The sequence below is a fragment of the Rhamphochromis sp. 'chilingali' genome (assembly GCF_963969265.1).
Source record: "Rhamphochromis sp. 'chilingali' genome assembly, chromosome: 8".
NCBI classification, from domain to species: domain Eukaryota; kingdom Metazoa; phylum Chordata; class Actinopteri; order Cichliformes; family Cichlidae; genus Rhamphochromis; species Rhamphochromis sp. 'chilingali'.
In genome coordinates this window covers 15,952,623-15,969,135 of record NC_137935.1, presented here as the reverse complement: position 1 = coordinate 15,969,135, position 16,513 = coordinate 15,952,623, and the positions used below count along the sequence as shown (strand labels likewise).

General features: G+C 40.6%; 1 protein-coding gene across 6 annotated transcripts in view; it reads right to left on the bottom strand.

Moving 5' to 3' along the window:
- Nucleotides 1-645: 645 nt before the first annotated feature.
- The window catches only part of schip1 (schwannomin interacting protein 1), a 239,999-nt gene continuing 224,131 nt past the window's right edge, over nucleotides 646-16,513 (bottom strand). For all 6 annotated transcript variants that reach the window (XM_080889898.1, XM_080889900.1, XM_080889899.1 and 3 more), the window contains 6 exons: nucleotides 11,848-11,966; nucleotides 10,405-10,522; nucleotides 9,587-9,784; nucleotides 3,505-3,628; nucleotides 2,735-2,828; nucleotides 646-1,658 (listed from right to left, as the gene is read on the bottom strand). In XM_080889898.1, the coding sequence (XP_080746024.1) occupies nucleotides 1,607-1,658; nucleotides 2,735-2,828; nucleotides 3,505-3,628; nucleotides 9,587-9,784; nucleotides 10,405-10,522; nucleotides 11,848-11,966 (705 nt within the window). In that variant the 3' untranslated portion in view covers nucleotides 646-1,606. The remainder of the gene's footprint in view (nucleotides 1,659-2,734; nucleotides 2,829-3,504; nucleotides 3,629-9,586; nucleotides 9,785-10,404; nucleotides 10,523-11,847; nucleotides 11,967-16,513) is intronic.

Sequence of the window (16,513 nt, the reverse complement as noted above, 5' to 3'; positions counted from 1 at the left end):
CTCTCTCACTCGTTTTCAGAAACTGCCGTCTACTGTGCTTACCCACTTTTGAAGGGAAGTGCATTCTCTGAAACTGTGGTCATCGTGTGGTTGAGAGGAGTTTCCTGGCCTTTGTCTTTGGACCATCAGACTTAAACTTACCATCACTCACTTTATACAATACAACATATGCTCAGATATATGATCCGAGAGTAAGAAGGGGAGATTTTCCAAGTAAAAACACTGTATTCATTACCAAACCTACAAGTCATATAGAACTATTTCTGTATCCTTTTACCTTTCACTGGACCACAAGTGGCCATTCGTTAAATATTTTAATTCCACAAACTGTCCTTTTTCTTGAGAAACAAAAATCCCTGAATGTGACCCAAAAGGGGTTGCCCAAATTGATATGAAGTCCCTTTAAGAGCAGAAACGCAACCCCAATAACCCTCGTAGTGAGAACTACGAGTGTCATGATGAGGCAAGACCGAAAAAGGGAGTTGAGTCATACTACGTGTGATGTGATGTCATATACTCTCACTGCTATTGTGAGGTTTTAGTTCTTGCACTCAAGGAGGAAGCTCAACTGAAAGCGCAATTTCATCTCTATGTTATGCAGCAGCAGCAAAAGCAGCAAGTAGAAGTGCACAGCAAACCGCCATATATGAAACAAAGTTTATTCTTTATTTTACATTTCTGTACATAAACATTTCTTCCCTCAAATAAAGTATCTGAATACAGTAGGATGAAAACAATATTAACACACTTATTCATTTAAAATGACTCGTGTCAGAAAATCAACATTCACAAAATGTTGAAGAGCAATTAGAGTGAACGTATTACCAAAAAATCTACAACTCCACTACAAGGCAGGCATGTTTTCCTTTTACACTCTTATAGCACCTTCAAACGAACATTTCTCATCAGCTGAAAACGACCATTTGTGCAGAATAAAAACGGGTCGACTCTGAAATACTTTTAAATTACCGTCCAACTTAAAATGGTCTGAAGTTAGTTTTCCATGATTTTTTTTCTCATACAGCGTTGTTTCTTCTTTTTTCTTCTTTTTTTAAATCTCATGACTGACTTTCTACTAAATTTTTCACTATTATTTTGTTTTGTTTTTTTCTCCACAATTTTTGAGCTTGAACAGTCATAATTTAGTGGTGAATGTAGAAAGTTAAAAAAAGAAACGAGAGCAAAGCGAGGCCGATCACTGCACAGGAAGCTGGGGGACAGAATCCATGACGACACACAATCAGTTGCCTCCTCTCCCAGGAAACAGGACGTGCTACACCGTCCTTTGCGCTGGGAGAAAACCACAGAAGCGAATGAACGAGGGCGGCCTTCTTCTGTGCTGCTGCTACCGCTGAAGTCAGTGAGTTGGACAGAAAGGGAGATGGGGAGGTTCGGGAGCAGACAGGGAAGCAGCGAGGAGCAAAGTACTTAGGACAAGCGGGGAGGGGTTCGGATCGACGCGGGGCAGAGGTGGAATGGCTGGAGGGGGAAAGCTTGTTTGGGAGCAGGGGACTAAGCTTGGCATAGGGAAGCGGATTGTAGGTGAGGGTGGGGAGTGTTAGGGTGGGGGGTGCTTGGGTGGAGGTTGGGGTGGTGGGGGGGCATCTTATTTGGATAGGGTTTTCTCAGCCAAATGTTTCTGCTGGCTCTCGGCATGCCTGGAAAGAGAAAAGTTTTATATTATATTTATATTGACACTTAAATGATGAATTAAGTGACTCAACAAATCCAAAGATAAACAAGAGCACTCAAGCAGGGCAACTCCCCCTGAAGAGCGAGGGCCACACTAAAACTTTGTCACAATATGATGAGCCAAGCCTGTTATGACGTTGCAGAGCGTCGTACTAAAAACACAAAGTCTGCTCTCTCCACGCCCTTTCATACAACAAGTTACTCAAATTGGTTTCTTGACTTTTTTTCATGTCCCCCAAAGCCTAGTATGTTATTGGGGAGTTTGAAGATGATTAATAAAAATTGTGGATAATATAAAGTTTTTATGATTTTTGCATTTGGTACCACCCTGACAACAAATTGGTATCGATCATCACACCAAATTTAGAAAACTGTGGATGCTAGACCGCTAACAAAGAGACAGACAGAAACGGTTACACACAGAGAACAACACCAACAGCTAAAGCTGAATATCTGATCCCCACATGCCCTGGCTAACCTGCTGAGCCCGCCAGAGGTTTTTTCCTTTCAAAGGGAAGTTTCTGTCTCCCCAAGTGCTTGCTCATAAGGGACTGTTAGATCGCTGAGGTTCTTTTTATTAAGTTGAAAAGTTGAAAAGTCTTGACCTCTTAGTGTAAAATGTAAAAAAACTTCTTTGGTTTAAAAAAAAGGAAAATCTACTAAAATCTCTTAGGTGCACAGGTGCATTGGGTGGCATGTTCACCTTCACATGCATCACCATTAGTTTTACTTCAGGAGCTACATGCACAGCTGAAAACAGTCCCTTACAAATGGATTACTTACTCACATTTGAGTAATGTTTGCTCAAAGGGGAACTCTGCACATTTAAGACATTAAAGCTTGCAAGTGTTTACAATTCTCAGGGAGAACTACTTCACATGTGATAAGAAGTTGCGCAAAGACTTTTACAGCCACTGAGAGAGCCGTTGAAGTTTGCAAAATCTGCGTATGAATGAATCCCTTGCGTTCTTTTTTATAAGTTAAAAAAATAAATAAATAGTGGGACGTGCAGTGAATAAATAGTTGAAAAGTGCTTTGCCACCTGGTGAGGTCCTCTATGTCAACCAGCATGGCGTCTTGCTCCATGTGTAGCTCATCCCGAATCAGTAGCAACTGTACGAGCTCCTCGTTGAGACCTGGAGAGATCGATAAGAGGCGGAACAGACACTGACCACAATGATACAGCATAATTTCATATTCAAACTACTGAAACTAGGGAAACACCACAATTACCACAACTGATCATACCAGTATTCCATTGTGATCCTAACAATAGATACTAAATCTACAAGAAACACTGGAAGTGATCCCCTCAAATTCCCATTATGGGTTCATACCATGGCCACTGAAAACTTTATCAGCAGTCTGACCACACACACTCCCGCTGCTCTCGCTGTCTTTAATATCACATGTTACAGCTATTGTCCCTTCAGTGCCAGAAAATATGAAGCATAAACTAAAGACATTTTCAACGGGGAAAGTCTGCTTTGTAAGTAAAAACAAACTCGTGCTTTTGGACTCCTGGGGATTTTTGGAACTTTTTTATGTAAGATGCGAGATTATTCATCCAGCAGTACAGGGATCAATGATGTGTACCGTGCAGTAACAGTAAATGCTCAGGGGAAGCTGTTAACTGGTACAACTCTCTGAAGTGACTAACTTATATATAAAAGTACTTTCACATCCACTAAAAAGGGTAGGGGTCACTATGTATGTGCATGTTTTTCCCCAGTTTATCTCTTGCTCATTTCTGCAAGTGAAAGCAGAGGTCAGCGTGATTCTGTTTGTATTCTGGGCGTGTGGTCAACTCACTTTCAATCTGGGAGTGCAGGTCGTTTACTATAACCTGGAGCTGTCCCACTGTCATGTCTCTCAGGTCTGTGGGCTTCAGGCTCCTTTTCATTAGACACTCGCTGATGTGTGGCATGTGTGGAAGCTGCCGAAATAGACACACAGAGTTATGTAGGGGAGAAAAAACAAGAGCAGAAAACCCTGTTAGACAATGTGTTTTCCCTAATTGGATAGTGAAACCTCACGCTAATAACCAAAGCACAAAATGCACAACTGACTTCTTTACTTTTTAAAAATATTTATATTTGAATGTTTACAGATGACAAACTGATCAAATTAACAGAAAACTGATGCATTTAATATTCCTTAAATCCAACGTGCAAAAAGCTCCATAAAGGCTGTGACTGCAGCTCATGATCCCGAGCCTTTAAACCACACAGACCTAGAAACAAATTGCCCTTCACACCCTCACGCCACTGGAAAGTGGCTCGTCCTCATCGTCTTATATTTTATGTTTATACGTTTTATCGCTGTAACGCCAAGTGTATCATATTTGATACGTCAGTTTTCGAGACCTCTACATCATCAGTGATTTTTTTAACCCCCTTATATGTTTATGTCAGTTTAAAGAAACGAATGCCGAATGTAGCGAAAACTCATATATCGTTAGCTTCATAGCATAAGTGCCTAAGTCATTGACTTAGTCAAATGACTTAGGCAATTATGCTATGAAGCTAACGATATTCAAATTGATATTCATTTTTTTAATTTCAAATTTTTCAGAGGCTTCAATGAACGTTCCAGTTTTTTTAAAACAAATGTGATTTTTCTGGCAATTATCTCGTGGTTCAGGCTTTAAAGGGTTAATTATATTTCTATGGTAAAACATGGTAAATGCTGTACATGTTTTCAGTTCCTCACCGCAGCTTTTCTACACATTTATTTCCTCGACAGAAACCGAAGGACTGATTGTTTTGTGAACACAGAAATTGCTCTCCAGCAATTTGCTCATTTGCTCTGTTTTCAAATACTTAACTCATAACTTTAATAACGTTTTGATAGCAGCAATAAACTATAAACTTAAGAATTACCAGCTCGCTATATTTTAAGGCTTTTAATGTTTAGACGTGTTTTCTTTTTCTTGACAATCTCTTTTAAAGTACAGTATGAACACTGAATAGGTAATAGCTCTGTAAGTATTTACCCAAACACACATGAAATACATTATGTACCCCATAGAATTAAAGCTGGTATTTTATAACTTATAGAAGTATAAAATTTAACTTATGTAACTTCAATTTCAACATAAACTCCAATGAGTTTTATTAAATCACCAAAGATTATAAATTCAGTTTTACTGAGTTTATTGTAACTTCACTGTGGGAGCTTGTTTCTGCCACTGAAAAATAACCAGAAAAATCAATTTTCAGTTCAATATCTCAAAATTTCAATGGATTTTCTCATTTTTTTACATATTTACTCTGAACGTTGATTTGAAATTTTGAGTTAATAATGCAACATTTTGACTTCTGGATGACAACGAATGCTCGTTTTGTTTTCCAGTTGCTTAAGTGTTTGTGTCAAATGATTTAACTCTTCCAACAAAACAGACTCTGTACTATCCGAACCTGAACAAATTCTGAATTAAGTTTCATTGAATCTCTATTTTAAACTTCAGACATTGGCAGATTTCATTCAATCTTATGAATATCTGATCTGCCATTCACTGCTCCCAGACTCTGACATCTGACATCTGAGCCTGATTAGATTTACACTTTTTTTGTATTCAAAAAACAACCTTAAGAAAAACAAACGTGAACCCGGTTAAACCCACACTGTCAGGAATTATCAGCAGAATAAGGGCAGTGAAACTGAATCCGAGTGGGAAATAAAAGAGTCAGCTGTTTTGCCTGAACGCTTTCTGTTTGCATTCTGCAAAAGGAATGAATGCATCCCAGGCTCCTGCTTCCCTGCTGAAACAAAAGGATATATTTCCCTTTGTTTTTCCTTTGAGCGGCAGTAAAGGTGGGGGATTTCAAGTAGGCGCTACTGTTTGTTCACAAACATGTTGACAGCACCTTATACAAGTCCACAGCACATGAACTCGGTGTCTCTGTGGGTTGCTGTCTCTCCAGCAGGGGCCAACAGTGAGACCACTGAATTATTTTTACTTCACAGAGTCATCTCATGTCTAATTTACATTTATATCACCTCTCTTTTCTTGGAACCTTTTGATGCTGCAAGTTAGCAAGAAATCACAGTCGGTTGCACCTGTAGTGCAAACATCGAGCACGTAATCAAAGACGAGTGACGAGAAAGAGATGAGAAAATAGATATTTAAACTCTCCCTTCACTATTACTTTTAACATGCTAGAATCTGTATAGCATTTTAGTGCATGTATATATATGTTTTAAACTTTTTTAGGCTTTTTTCTGCTGGTTTTGTGTATATCAGAATCTCCTTGCACTAGCACCTGTTCCTTCAGATGCAATAAAGCACTAAAGCATCACGTGTGCTTAGTGAGGCTCACCTGGGCGGATCATTTCCTCTCTGTCTCTGCCTCTCTTAACAATCTGTGTCAACCAGTCTGCATTCTTTATCTTTGCATCCAGCGCCCGTTTCCTCGGTCGTGGCCCACTTTCACCTCCAGCCTCAGTGGAGATAAACGCGAAGAGAACGCACTCATGCTCTCTTTTCGTAAGGGGTGCGTGGGCTCGCTCTTCTTGGTAGTCTCATTTCACTTTCACATTACTACCGGAGTAAGTATATATGAGGCTGTCATGCGTCAGTTTCAGTTTCGGGAAATTGGCTATGTACAAGAAGGTCACCTGAGAGTGACATAAGGAGAAATGTGATGTCAGCATGCGTGGGCCATGGGAAAGGCTTGAGACTGGTATTAGTCGTGACTCAACTTCTGAGTTTCTGTGGTAGACTGACCGTACTGCTAATTGTCATCTGAATATTCAAAACCAGAAAGATAATTTCCTGTGATGACTCTGTGTCATATTGAGGAGCTGTAAAGCTTTGTGAATGAAGTCAAGAAAGAAACTAGAGGCTTTACAGTGGAAACAAATTATTGCCCCCATTTCCCTCTTACTCATTTTCTCACTTTCTCTCAGTGATTCTGCTTGAAATTTTAGGACGACTCTCTAACCAGCAGACAGACGTTTAGGTGTAATCTCACTGCACAGGCCACAGCTTCCGTTCTTTTCTCTTGCCCAGTGGCAGGTCTGGCCACTTCATCAGAAACTTCATCACTTACTTTTAGCGGATCATTTCTGTTGTTTATCCAGTAGTATTTTCAGTTGGTAATGAAGTATTAGCATCTGGTATTAGCTATAAACGCAGTAGCTTTAGCTCATATTTGAAATCTTTATGGATTATCTTTAATTTTTTATTCAACCTGTTACCTGTAGGTATATATTAAAACTCTTCGTATATATTTTAACTGTTTGTTAGTAATGTAGCTTTAGCTTTATTAGCTTTAACTAATATTTCACCTGTTTATCTTTAGTTTATCCACACAGAGCTAAAGAAGGATAATGATTTAGCAATTAACTATTTCACCTGTTTATCCTTAGAGTTTTAGTGCTACTTTAATTATCTTGACCCAGTCTTGCTTTGGAAAAGCTAGTTTTCTTCAAGATGTCTTGACTTTAAGGTTTTATAAACAGACGGTGTATAAAACATTAAAAGTCTACACCTGACTCGGGGTTACTGAAAGCTGTGTATAACAATAAGTTTTACATATCAGGGCATAGTACAAACTAGGCCTTCACGGGATTATTGCAGCACCTTGAGTCATTTCTTTTTCAGCCTTTCTGTTGTACACCTGCTTTATGCCAAGCTTTAGCTGTTGGAGAAATGATCTATTTAGATCTACAATACTTTGGGAAACACAGGAGTTCACGGTCGACTTAACAGTATGAGGTGTTTGTGCTGATTGTGTTGATTTGCAGTGTTTGGACTTTCCCAAATGTAGTGCTGTGGCCAAATATCTGTCCAAGGGACACTGTTCCACAAGTCTTGTGGTTCGTTCAGTTGTAATTTTGCAAACATAATCCACGCTGTCGTGGTTTTTGTTGTTTGTTTGTTTATGATTGATGGGGCTTTTTCTGTATAATTGCAGAGTCTTTACCTTACAAAATAAAACGCCTTGAGGCGACTGCTGTTGTGATATGGAGCTATATAAATGAAACTGAACTGAAAAAGTGCATTTCCCCTTTTTCTTTTTAAAGACAGAAGAGCCTTGCTGCCCAAAACCCTTCCAAATAAGCCGTACTTGTTCAGTGTTTTTCCTGATTTTGTTGTGATGAACTTTAACATTTATTATGCTAACTGACTGAGTTTGAGCTGTGGCTTTGGGGGTTTTACAGTTTCTCAGCATTGCACAGTCTGACCTTGGGGTGAATTTCCTGGGACATCCACTCTTGAGACGACTGACTACTGCCTTCAGTATTTTCCACTTGTGAATAATCTTTCTTAGAATGATGCATGGTCATTCCTTACGTCTTTCCTCCTTGGCATTTCTCTAACCTACACCTGAAACTTCACAGATTTGTTCACACGTGCTGATGACGTTAATCACATGCACCTTGCTGCTGCTTACACTTTTAATTCCTATGGAAGCATTAAGGGTGTTCTTACGTTTTCACACACACTGCTTTGACATGTTGGCTCAGTTTTATATTAAATACATAGTGTAACATGTCATGGTTTGTTCACCTGAGGTATTTACCTAAATTTTAGAACGGCTAAGGACCAGATTATTTTTAATATGTAAAACCTTAGAATTTAAACAGGGTGTAGTTTATTCTGACTTCCTCTGCCTCAGCTCACTAAGATACGCATTACACTAATTTGTAATGATATCTTAAAGGATGTCTTTTTTAAACAAATTATAATTTTACACTTTTCAAATTAGTTGAGGCCTGCAGATGAACCACTTGTGGTAAAAGCGCTCTTAGCTGGGAATCACCGTTCACCACTTTACATTTGTAATGAACGCAGTTTAACAGATCTCTGGTGTTGCGGAGAAGGCGGGCAGCTGTAGCCTTAAAACATTTTAAAATTCACTGCGGGTCGTGTCCGCGTGTGACGGTGATGTCTTCTGACTGCTGAGCACTGCTACATCCCTGAACACCAAAGTCGATGCTTTCTGGCATATGAATTATAGATGGACCCGGGCGAGTTGCCCTTCTCGTTTCTGAATAAGTAAACAAGTTCTGACTTCAAGTGCGCGTGGAAACAAAGTGTGCATCTGTGACACCGTGGATGTGTGAGTGTCCCTTGGCGTGCGTGCTCCGGAGGAGGCAGCGGGGCAGACATAAATGAATGAAATAATGATGAGCAGGGCTGTCATCACCTTCCTCTCTTTAAGAAGAGGAGAGGAAACAGAGGAGGGGTGGGTGGGCTTTGACTGGTATTTGTTTCCATTACATCCCAGCGTAAGCCGTGTCAGAAAAGTGCCACTAAGATAGAGCATGTAGAGGGCTACAAGACGCGTCTTCCCCTGATTATCAGCAAACAGTAAAAGTGTTAGTCCTCAGGGACATCACCTAAACTGCTCATTTTTCACTTTCTCTAGGCTTTCACTCTTGGATAAATAAAATTATTTATGGCCTAGACATACTCTAAACCTTCTCTGAGCAAAAGTAGAAAAGCTTCTAAGTAACTAAGGTTGTTCACATGAGCTTCACGAGCATCTTTCAGCTGCTACTTTAGTTAAAAAGGGTCACTCCAGCATGTATAGTGTCTTAAAGAAGTCACCCGCTTGAGTGAGTCAGAAGTCAGCTGTTAGATCCATACACTGTTAAAAGTGGTCTTTTTAGTCCTGTAATAATAATATTTATGATGTTTTGGCCACTTTGGACCCCAGAAGAGAAAATGTAAATTACACTGACAACATCATCACCCTGGTTTTTAAAAAACTAATTAATTTTAATCAAGAAAGTTTAAGTCTAATAATAATTGTGTAGAGCTTAATCACCACTCCGTCATGCCATGACTTGTGAAAGGTCAAAGATTGTATGAGTAACACACAAAAAAAGGAAATAAATGAATAAACAGCTAAACAGACAGCCTCGGATTTCTGGAACTGACCAGGTCAGCCACTGGTGACTTTTTGCGGTTCTGTTTTTCAACCTCCACCTGCATCTTGGCCATGGGCTTGGCCATAGCCAGGGCCAGTTTAGCCTCTGCTTGCAGCTTCTTCTGTCGACTCAAGAAGTCCATGTCCTCCAGAGACTCCGAGTCATCCTCTGTGGTGTCCCTGTCCGAGTAGGAAGAACTCTGTTTGGACTGCAGGGAGGAGGAAGGTAGGGAGTAGGCAAAATGGGAATTGGATAATTGAAGGAGAGAGGAGACACAATTGGAAGTTAGAGGGAAAATAACGTATGGATCACACAAGAAAGAGGAAGTAATAAGGAGTTAACGCTCATGACTTCTTGGCATTTTGGTATGCAGATTTTAACACTGATGAGAGTGTCATTATGCACATGGGTGCGACACAAGGCTCAAATTTGATCTTTCTCCCTCTCATTTTGTTAAGTATGTCTCAGTGTGATAACAGGTTATTGCAGCCAGTCATCCGTGGTCTCAGCGAGCACCTACCAAATTGCTTTTCCTTGGAACTGTGAACTGGTGAACAGCGCAGAAAACACGAGCACAGAAATTCATAAAGGTGCTAAACTGCCAGTTATCTCTCTGATTCATATTGAACACACTATCCCTCCCACTAATCTGCTTTCATTCTTATTATTTCTTGATTTTCCGTTGATACAATCAAATCTTTACACTTTGCTACTTTCACATCATCATTACATCGCATAGTGATATCAGGATTTAAGTCCTTTTTTTCTTCTCCATTTTTGAATTTTGCCACGGGCTTCAGTGGTGGACGTGTGGGCATCTGTGCATACCATAGGGGACAGAGGTGTGTCCAGGCTAGTCTCCGTCTTGCTGTCGTCTGCATCGCTGTCCTTATCGCTGCCACTATCGTTGACAAAACAGATTTGTAGGTTCATCCCACTCTGCAGCCTGAAAGAGAGGCGTGAAAACACAGAGAAAAACAATATTAGCACAAAGCGGGCGTTAAGTTGGTTCACTTGTTAGTTGATTCTGCAGTGACTGACGCAGACTTGGAGCAACACCAAAATGAACACTGATGCACTGCTGCTCTTACAAAGAGTGCTGCGAGTGTAAGAGAGCAAACACAAACCTTGATGTGCTAAAACACAGAAATACGGGAATAAGAAAGAAGATCCCAATAGAAACAAGTGCCCTTCATGAGCAGAGAAAAGTGCCAGCTGAAGATAAAATTAAAGAGAGCTCTTGTTTTTAATCATCTCCCCTTTGCATCGATCCAGGTGGCCTCAGATAGGTCTGCTGCAATCTGCCTGGACCAGAGGGGGTGTATTTGTGCCATGGAAGAACAGAATGTCGCAAGGTGTAGCTCCATCCCACTGTGGATCAATAATCTGCTTAATTCAATAGAGTAATTACAAACAGAGGTGATTGATTACATAGCATAGATCCAATCAGTCCCAATAAAAATAGGACCTGAGTGGCTGGTTGGTTTTTTGAGTGAGAGAAGGAGAATCAAAACACTCTGAATTGCACAGACCACTAAAGTGACTTTTTGACAACTAGGAGACGATACACTGAAGTTCAGCAATAAACAGTGTAGGGCCTGGCTGATATATGTATATATATATATAGTGCTTGGCAATATAAATCTGGCTCAGACATATTAGCATTGGTTAATATATCAGCTGACAATTAGCACTGAGTAGAAAGAGATGGAAATGCCTGAGACAGTGTCATAAGATGTAAACAGTCTTTTGGTACTCCAATATGAAAAATTCATAAATGTACTAAGCTCCTCATTTCAGGGTTTTCTCGAGAACATCGTGTTAATGTCAAACTGATGAGTGCATCTTATTTTGCACAATACTGCCCTTTGACGATTAACCACAAATAATGAGAAATCCACTTGATTCGAATCACGGGGATACGATGAGCACTGCAGTTCCAGTAAGGTACAAGTAGGAGGTTGGGTGTGTATGTGTGTGTGTTTCTGTGCATACACACGTTGGTATTTTCTTGGGAAGTGAAAAACCACAAGGTCTGACTATATGACATTACCCCACTCAGCTGCCAATGACAGTAAAGAGAACTTGATAGATATACATTTTGATTCAGCGCACTTTCACATTTAGAGAATTATGTGACCGCATAACACCCTCCACACACACACTTCAAAATAAAACAACAAAACAAACGAACGAACAACAAACCGCACACAATCAAACACTTTCCAAGTGTTAGTCACATGCTTATACGAGAGATGTCAGCTGTGTTACCTTGAGGACAAACTGGGTTTGCCACTCTTGCTACAGCTGGTGTAGATGCCCGGCCCATCATCGAAGAAACTGCCCAGGGCCAACTTCTGCCTGATAGACTCCCGCTCATTCTTCTGGGCCTGCAACAGTAAAATAACAGGATTTGGTTACTTTTTGTGATCTTTTTGATGACTGATATTGCAGTTTCGAAATTAGGCCAAGTGTCTTCCCCTTTAGTAAGCTTCATCCCGCAGGACATGCACAGATAGAAAGCAGTGCCACCCTGATCACTTTCTGACTGTACAAACCAAAGATGCAAGCATATCTATAGCAGCATCTGTCTTAGCCAACTTTGATACAAAGCATGGTGTAGGCTGATTTACTAAAAAACAACAACCTGTTTTTGAAATATTAGAGCTTCAGAAGTTGACAGTACCAGGATTCACCAGGAGGTGGTACTGTTGATTCAGAGAACAACACTTGATATCTCAGACAACGTGCAAGAGTTTATATAGAATAAACCCCTGAGAAATTACTCTAATGCACATTTCATGCATAATTAAAGGTGCAAGAAATTCCAAACAACACAGTTTCAGAGTTTCTCTTGTCTTGCCTCTTCCCGTAGCTCAGGACAGCTTCAGCACGGGTGGTGCTCATACAAAATCGCACCAGCTACCCATCTCGCCTCTGCTGATAACAGGTGAACACAGCAGGCAGAGATGCACGCTACTAGTGACCCACTTAAACTGTGGCGTCACATTTTTGAAGGATTTTGAAGCTCTGCAGAATTTTTTGCAGGTTGTTTGATACACAGTTGCCCCAAACACTGCAGTGCTTAAACGTCCTTCTCTCAAATGGGAGTCTGGGGACCTGAAGGGAGGGAAAGGTTTACAAAACAAAGCTTTACATGATTTGAGGTTAAATCAACTATTTGGTTTGTGCACAGCAAAGCTATCCATAATGATGACATATTAACGTCTTATGGGAACCAGGGTACTGTGCTAAGATATATATCATGTAACTGCTACATTCCTGCTCTGTCTGTAGTCTCTCTCTTTCCCATATTTCTGGCCTGTATTTCTGTCTTAGAAAAGGCAAATTGGCAAAAGGGAGAGCGTAAGACTGAGGTGAGAATGTGCTAAGCAGGAAAGAGATACCTGTGGTGTTTGCCTGACTGATAGTCACTATTCCTGTCTTTGTGAGTTTGTCCATTACTTTATCTCCTTCCTATTTTCATGCAAACCATCTTAAAACTTTTCACCTTGCTCATCTGTCTTGTTGTTTCCATTTACATGCTTTCTTCTTCATCTTCATCCTCAGGCCCGTCCTAACCCTTCCATCAAACGATCTCTCTGCGTTCACTCTGTTCGTTACGCTACTCCAAATCGCACATCACACCTTCACCGCTCTCCCACTCATTTTCTCAACTCCTTCTCTCCCACCTTTCCTCTCTCACTGCCTATCTCTCTTGACAATTGCGTGCAGGCGTTGGTGAGAGTGCCTTCACTGAGGACAAATTAACATATTAACATAATCCCACTCCACACAAGAGGCCGCAAGACGCTCCTTGTGCAGTGAGCACACACACACATAAACATGCACTGGCATGTTGAGGAGCGGACCTGGCACTGCTCTGTTTGAGACACTCCCTGGAGAACACACTTGAAAGTTTCAATTCACCGCTTCAAAGGTGCAACAGCAGCCTGTGTGGCACAGTGCAGGTCAAACACGTATACTACACATCACTCATACTGACTGCAACAAAGCTGTCACTCATGTTACTCCACTGAACAGTAGCTCCAAGCAAAGGTAAGAATCAAAAGCAGCAGGCTCACTGAGCATCGGTAACTGCATGCTCCGCTCATGTGGTGAGAGCTAAGAAAAGACTAAAATGAGGGATGGGAAGGAATTCTTCACGAAGGCTCAGGGGATATTTTGGATGTTATTAATGTCACCTTAACAACAGGTAAAGACATGCTGAAGACCTTATGTAGGTGGAAATAAAGATCCAGATCTATTTAACAGCTTTGTGTTTATCCAGTTTTTAGTAATGTTTTACTATTCAGCTCAGCAGCACAGATTTACATTTAATGTCCAGTCATCAGAGTTCAGAGTTTTTTAAAATACATTAGTGATGCAGAAGACAAAGCATATGCTGCAATAATGTGCAACAGGGATGCCCAAGGACACGCTGGTTACTGATGATATTCAAGAGCAATAATTAACAGCACTGCTTATGAGTTTTACTGTTATACTCTTAAGCTGGTTCGACTCTATATAATGCAAACAATGAATACAGGAAAGCCAGGGCTGTTTTTAATCTGAATATTTTCTCAGTCAGCCGAGAAATCCTTCAATTCATTCAAGGTTACATCTTCACATTCGTGTTGTCTGTCTGACTAACACTGCAGAACACAAAGATATCCACTTGGTAATTATATGGTATAAAACAAGGAGGAAAGAAGCAGACCAGCGGGTTTAAGAAAACAGCCTATTAATGCAAGATAATTCTTAATTTTATTAGGGGGGTTATATTGGCTGGGTCTGATTATTGGGGGGGTCATAACCCCCCTAACCCCCCTGGAAATTACGCCCCTGGCAGGTATAGTCGTGATGCACTGTCAAAACTGATATGAAGACACACAAAACAACATTACATTCCATAAAGAAGTGGGAAAATCTCTGGGAGTCAAACTGTAACACTGATCTGCAGTTGGATTAAAGCCGGATTAATGTTGTTGTGTTTGTGTCCGTAAGCATAGCTCTTTGGCTACACAGAGGAAAGGATTATTACAATCCAACCAACCAGAGGCTATGGAGACGCACATGCGTGTTGCTGGTGGTGATAATGTGAGGTGTGTGGATCTGACACTGCGTGGTCACTGGCTAACGACTTGTGACTGATAAGTTCTTATCTGGTGAACTTACCCTGACAAATTCTCATTTCTTCGGCGAGCACCATAACGCACTACATATTGGTTTCACATTTGTTTGCCCACATTACTGGCTGTTATATTGTTGACATCGCCCCCTGGTGACAGTAGATGACTACATCACGCAGATGTGGCTCTGCAAAGCTCTGCACCTGACACCTGCCTGACAAAACAACTTCCTCTCATTGAATAGGCGTCATCTGTTATACTGCTTGTTTGCGTTGTGCACTTGTGTGTGCGTGCAGGTGGTAAAACAGTCATCATGAGAGATCCATAAACCTTTTAGAAAGGTGTTGAATATGCAACTAACAAGAGGAAGTGTGAAATGGGCAGAAAAAAAATGTGCATGTTTTTTTCTCTTTAAATGTTAATATTTCATATTAGTTTCAGTTTCTCCCTTGACTGAAAATCAGTTTAATTACATACTTTTCAAAAGCAGGAAGCTATCACATCCTGTCACAGTTTCCATATTCACTTCCACCTCTTACAGGTGTGACTTTTGAATGACAAGCAAACCTTGCAAGTCACAGGCTCCAGGCACACAAACCCTTTCCATTAGGTTTGCTATTCAAACATTCTTCCGTGCGCTTTACTCTGTAATTTTTCTGCTAAATATCCTCCCAAAGAAAGAAGAAAAACTAAAAATCCACAAAGCGCAAATGAGCATTTCCACTTGATGATGACATGGAAAATTGCTGGATCCATTACATTAACATTTTAATGCACGAAACGAGTAAGAGACACCGAATGAGAGATCATCCTAACTACCTCCATCAGTTCCTGGCCTAAACACTAGAGCCATCACTTTCCAAATTAGATTGGGACCAACACAATTGGACTAATTTCTGTTTTTCCTCAAAATCACCAAGCAATTTCCTCTGCTGAAAAAACCCTCATTGACAAAGGCATTTCCTCCTCTCCACTCTGCAGTACAACCATTCATCCGCAGGCCTAGAGGGTGATTTAGGCCTGGCAGTGGACGACAGGGTGCTTGTTTTGAGCCTTCAAATCTTCCCTGAAAATCTATATTAGAGAAGGGAGATGAATTTAATTATCCGCACCAGCAAAGAGCATCCTCCTTCTGCCTCCCACAAAATTGTTGGTTCTCGTGGCCAGAATTTTTTCAGTGGTTAAGATCTGAGACGTGTTTACATGTAAATGCTGATGTGCATGAATCAGTACAGCTGTGCTTGACTTTTCTCTGATTTCAGTCTCTGAAAGCCTTCTTTTACTGTAACTTAAAATATGTGGTAGATAGTGTTTCTTTAAAACTTATAAACCTCTTCACTCCTTTGCGAAGGCTAAGGAATGTGATCAGTGCTGCATACTTTATCTTTTTTTTCATCAAGATTAACCCAAAAAACTAAAGGCTGAGTGTCTGGAGACTTGGTGGACAGGTGGAGCAAGGGAAGTGCATATTAAAGTTTGGAACAGATGGGGATCACTTTTGTTGAATTTGAGACATATGGTATTGGCCTTGGCTGAGGAGTGCTCTACAAGGTTTCTTCATCTCTTTTCACACAATTCCTTACAAAGTGGTCTCTCTTTTTCTGCACAATGGAGTCTTTTCAGTGACCCGGACCTTACTCCCTGACTGAGAACAAGAACCCACTGTTATCACACATGCACTTCTTGTGAGCACAGACTTCAGGTCTTCATGTATATTATTAGTAAATGCACGACAGTGGAGCACACCTGGGCATGACTGGGTGCTTGTTTTCAGCGAAGGTGCTGTGTCGATGTGCGTGTGCGTT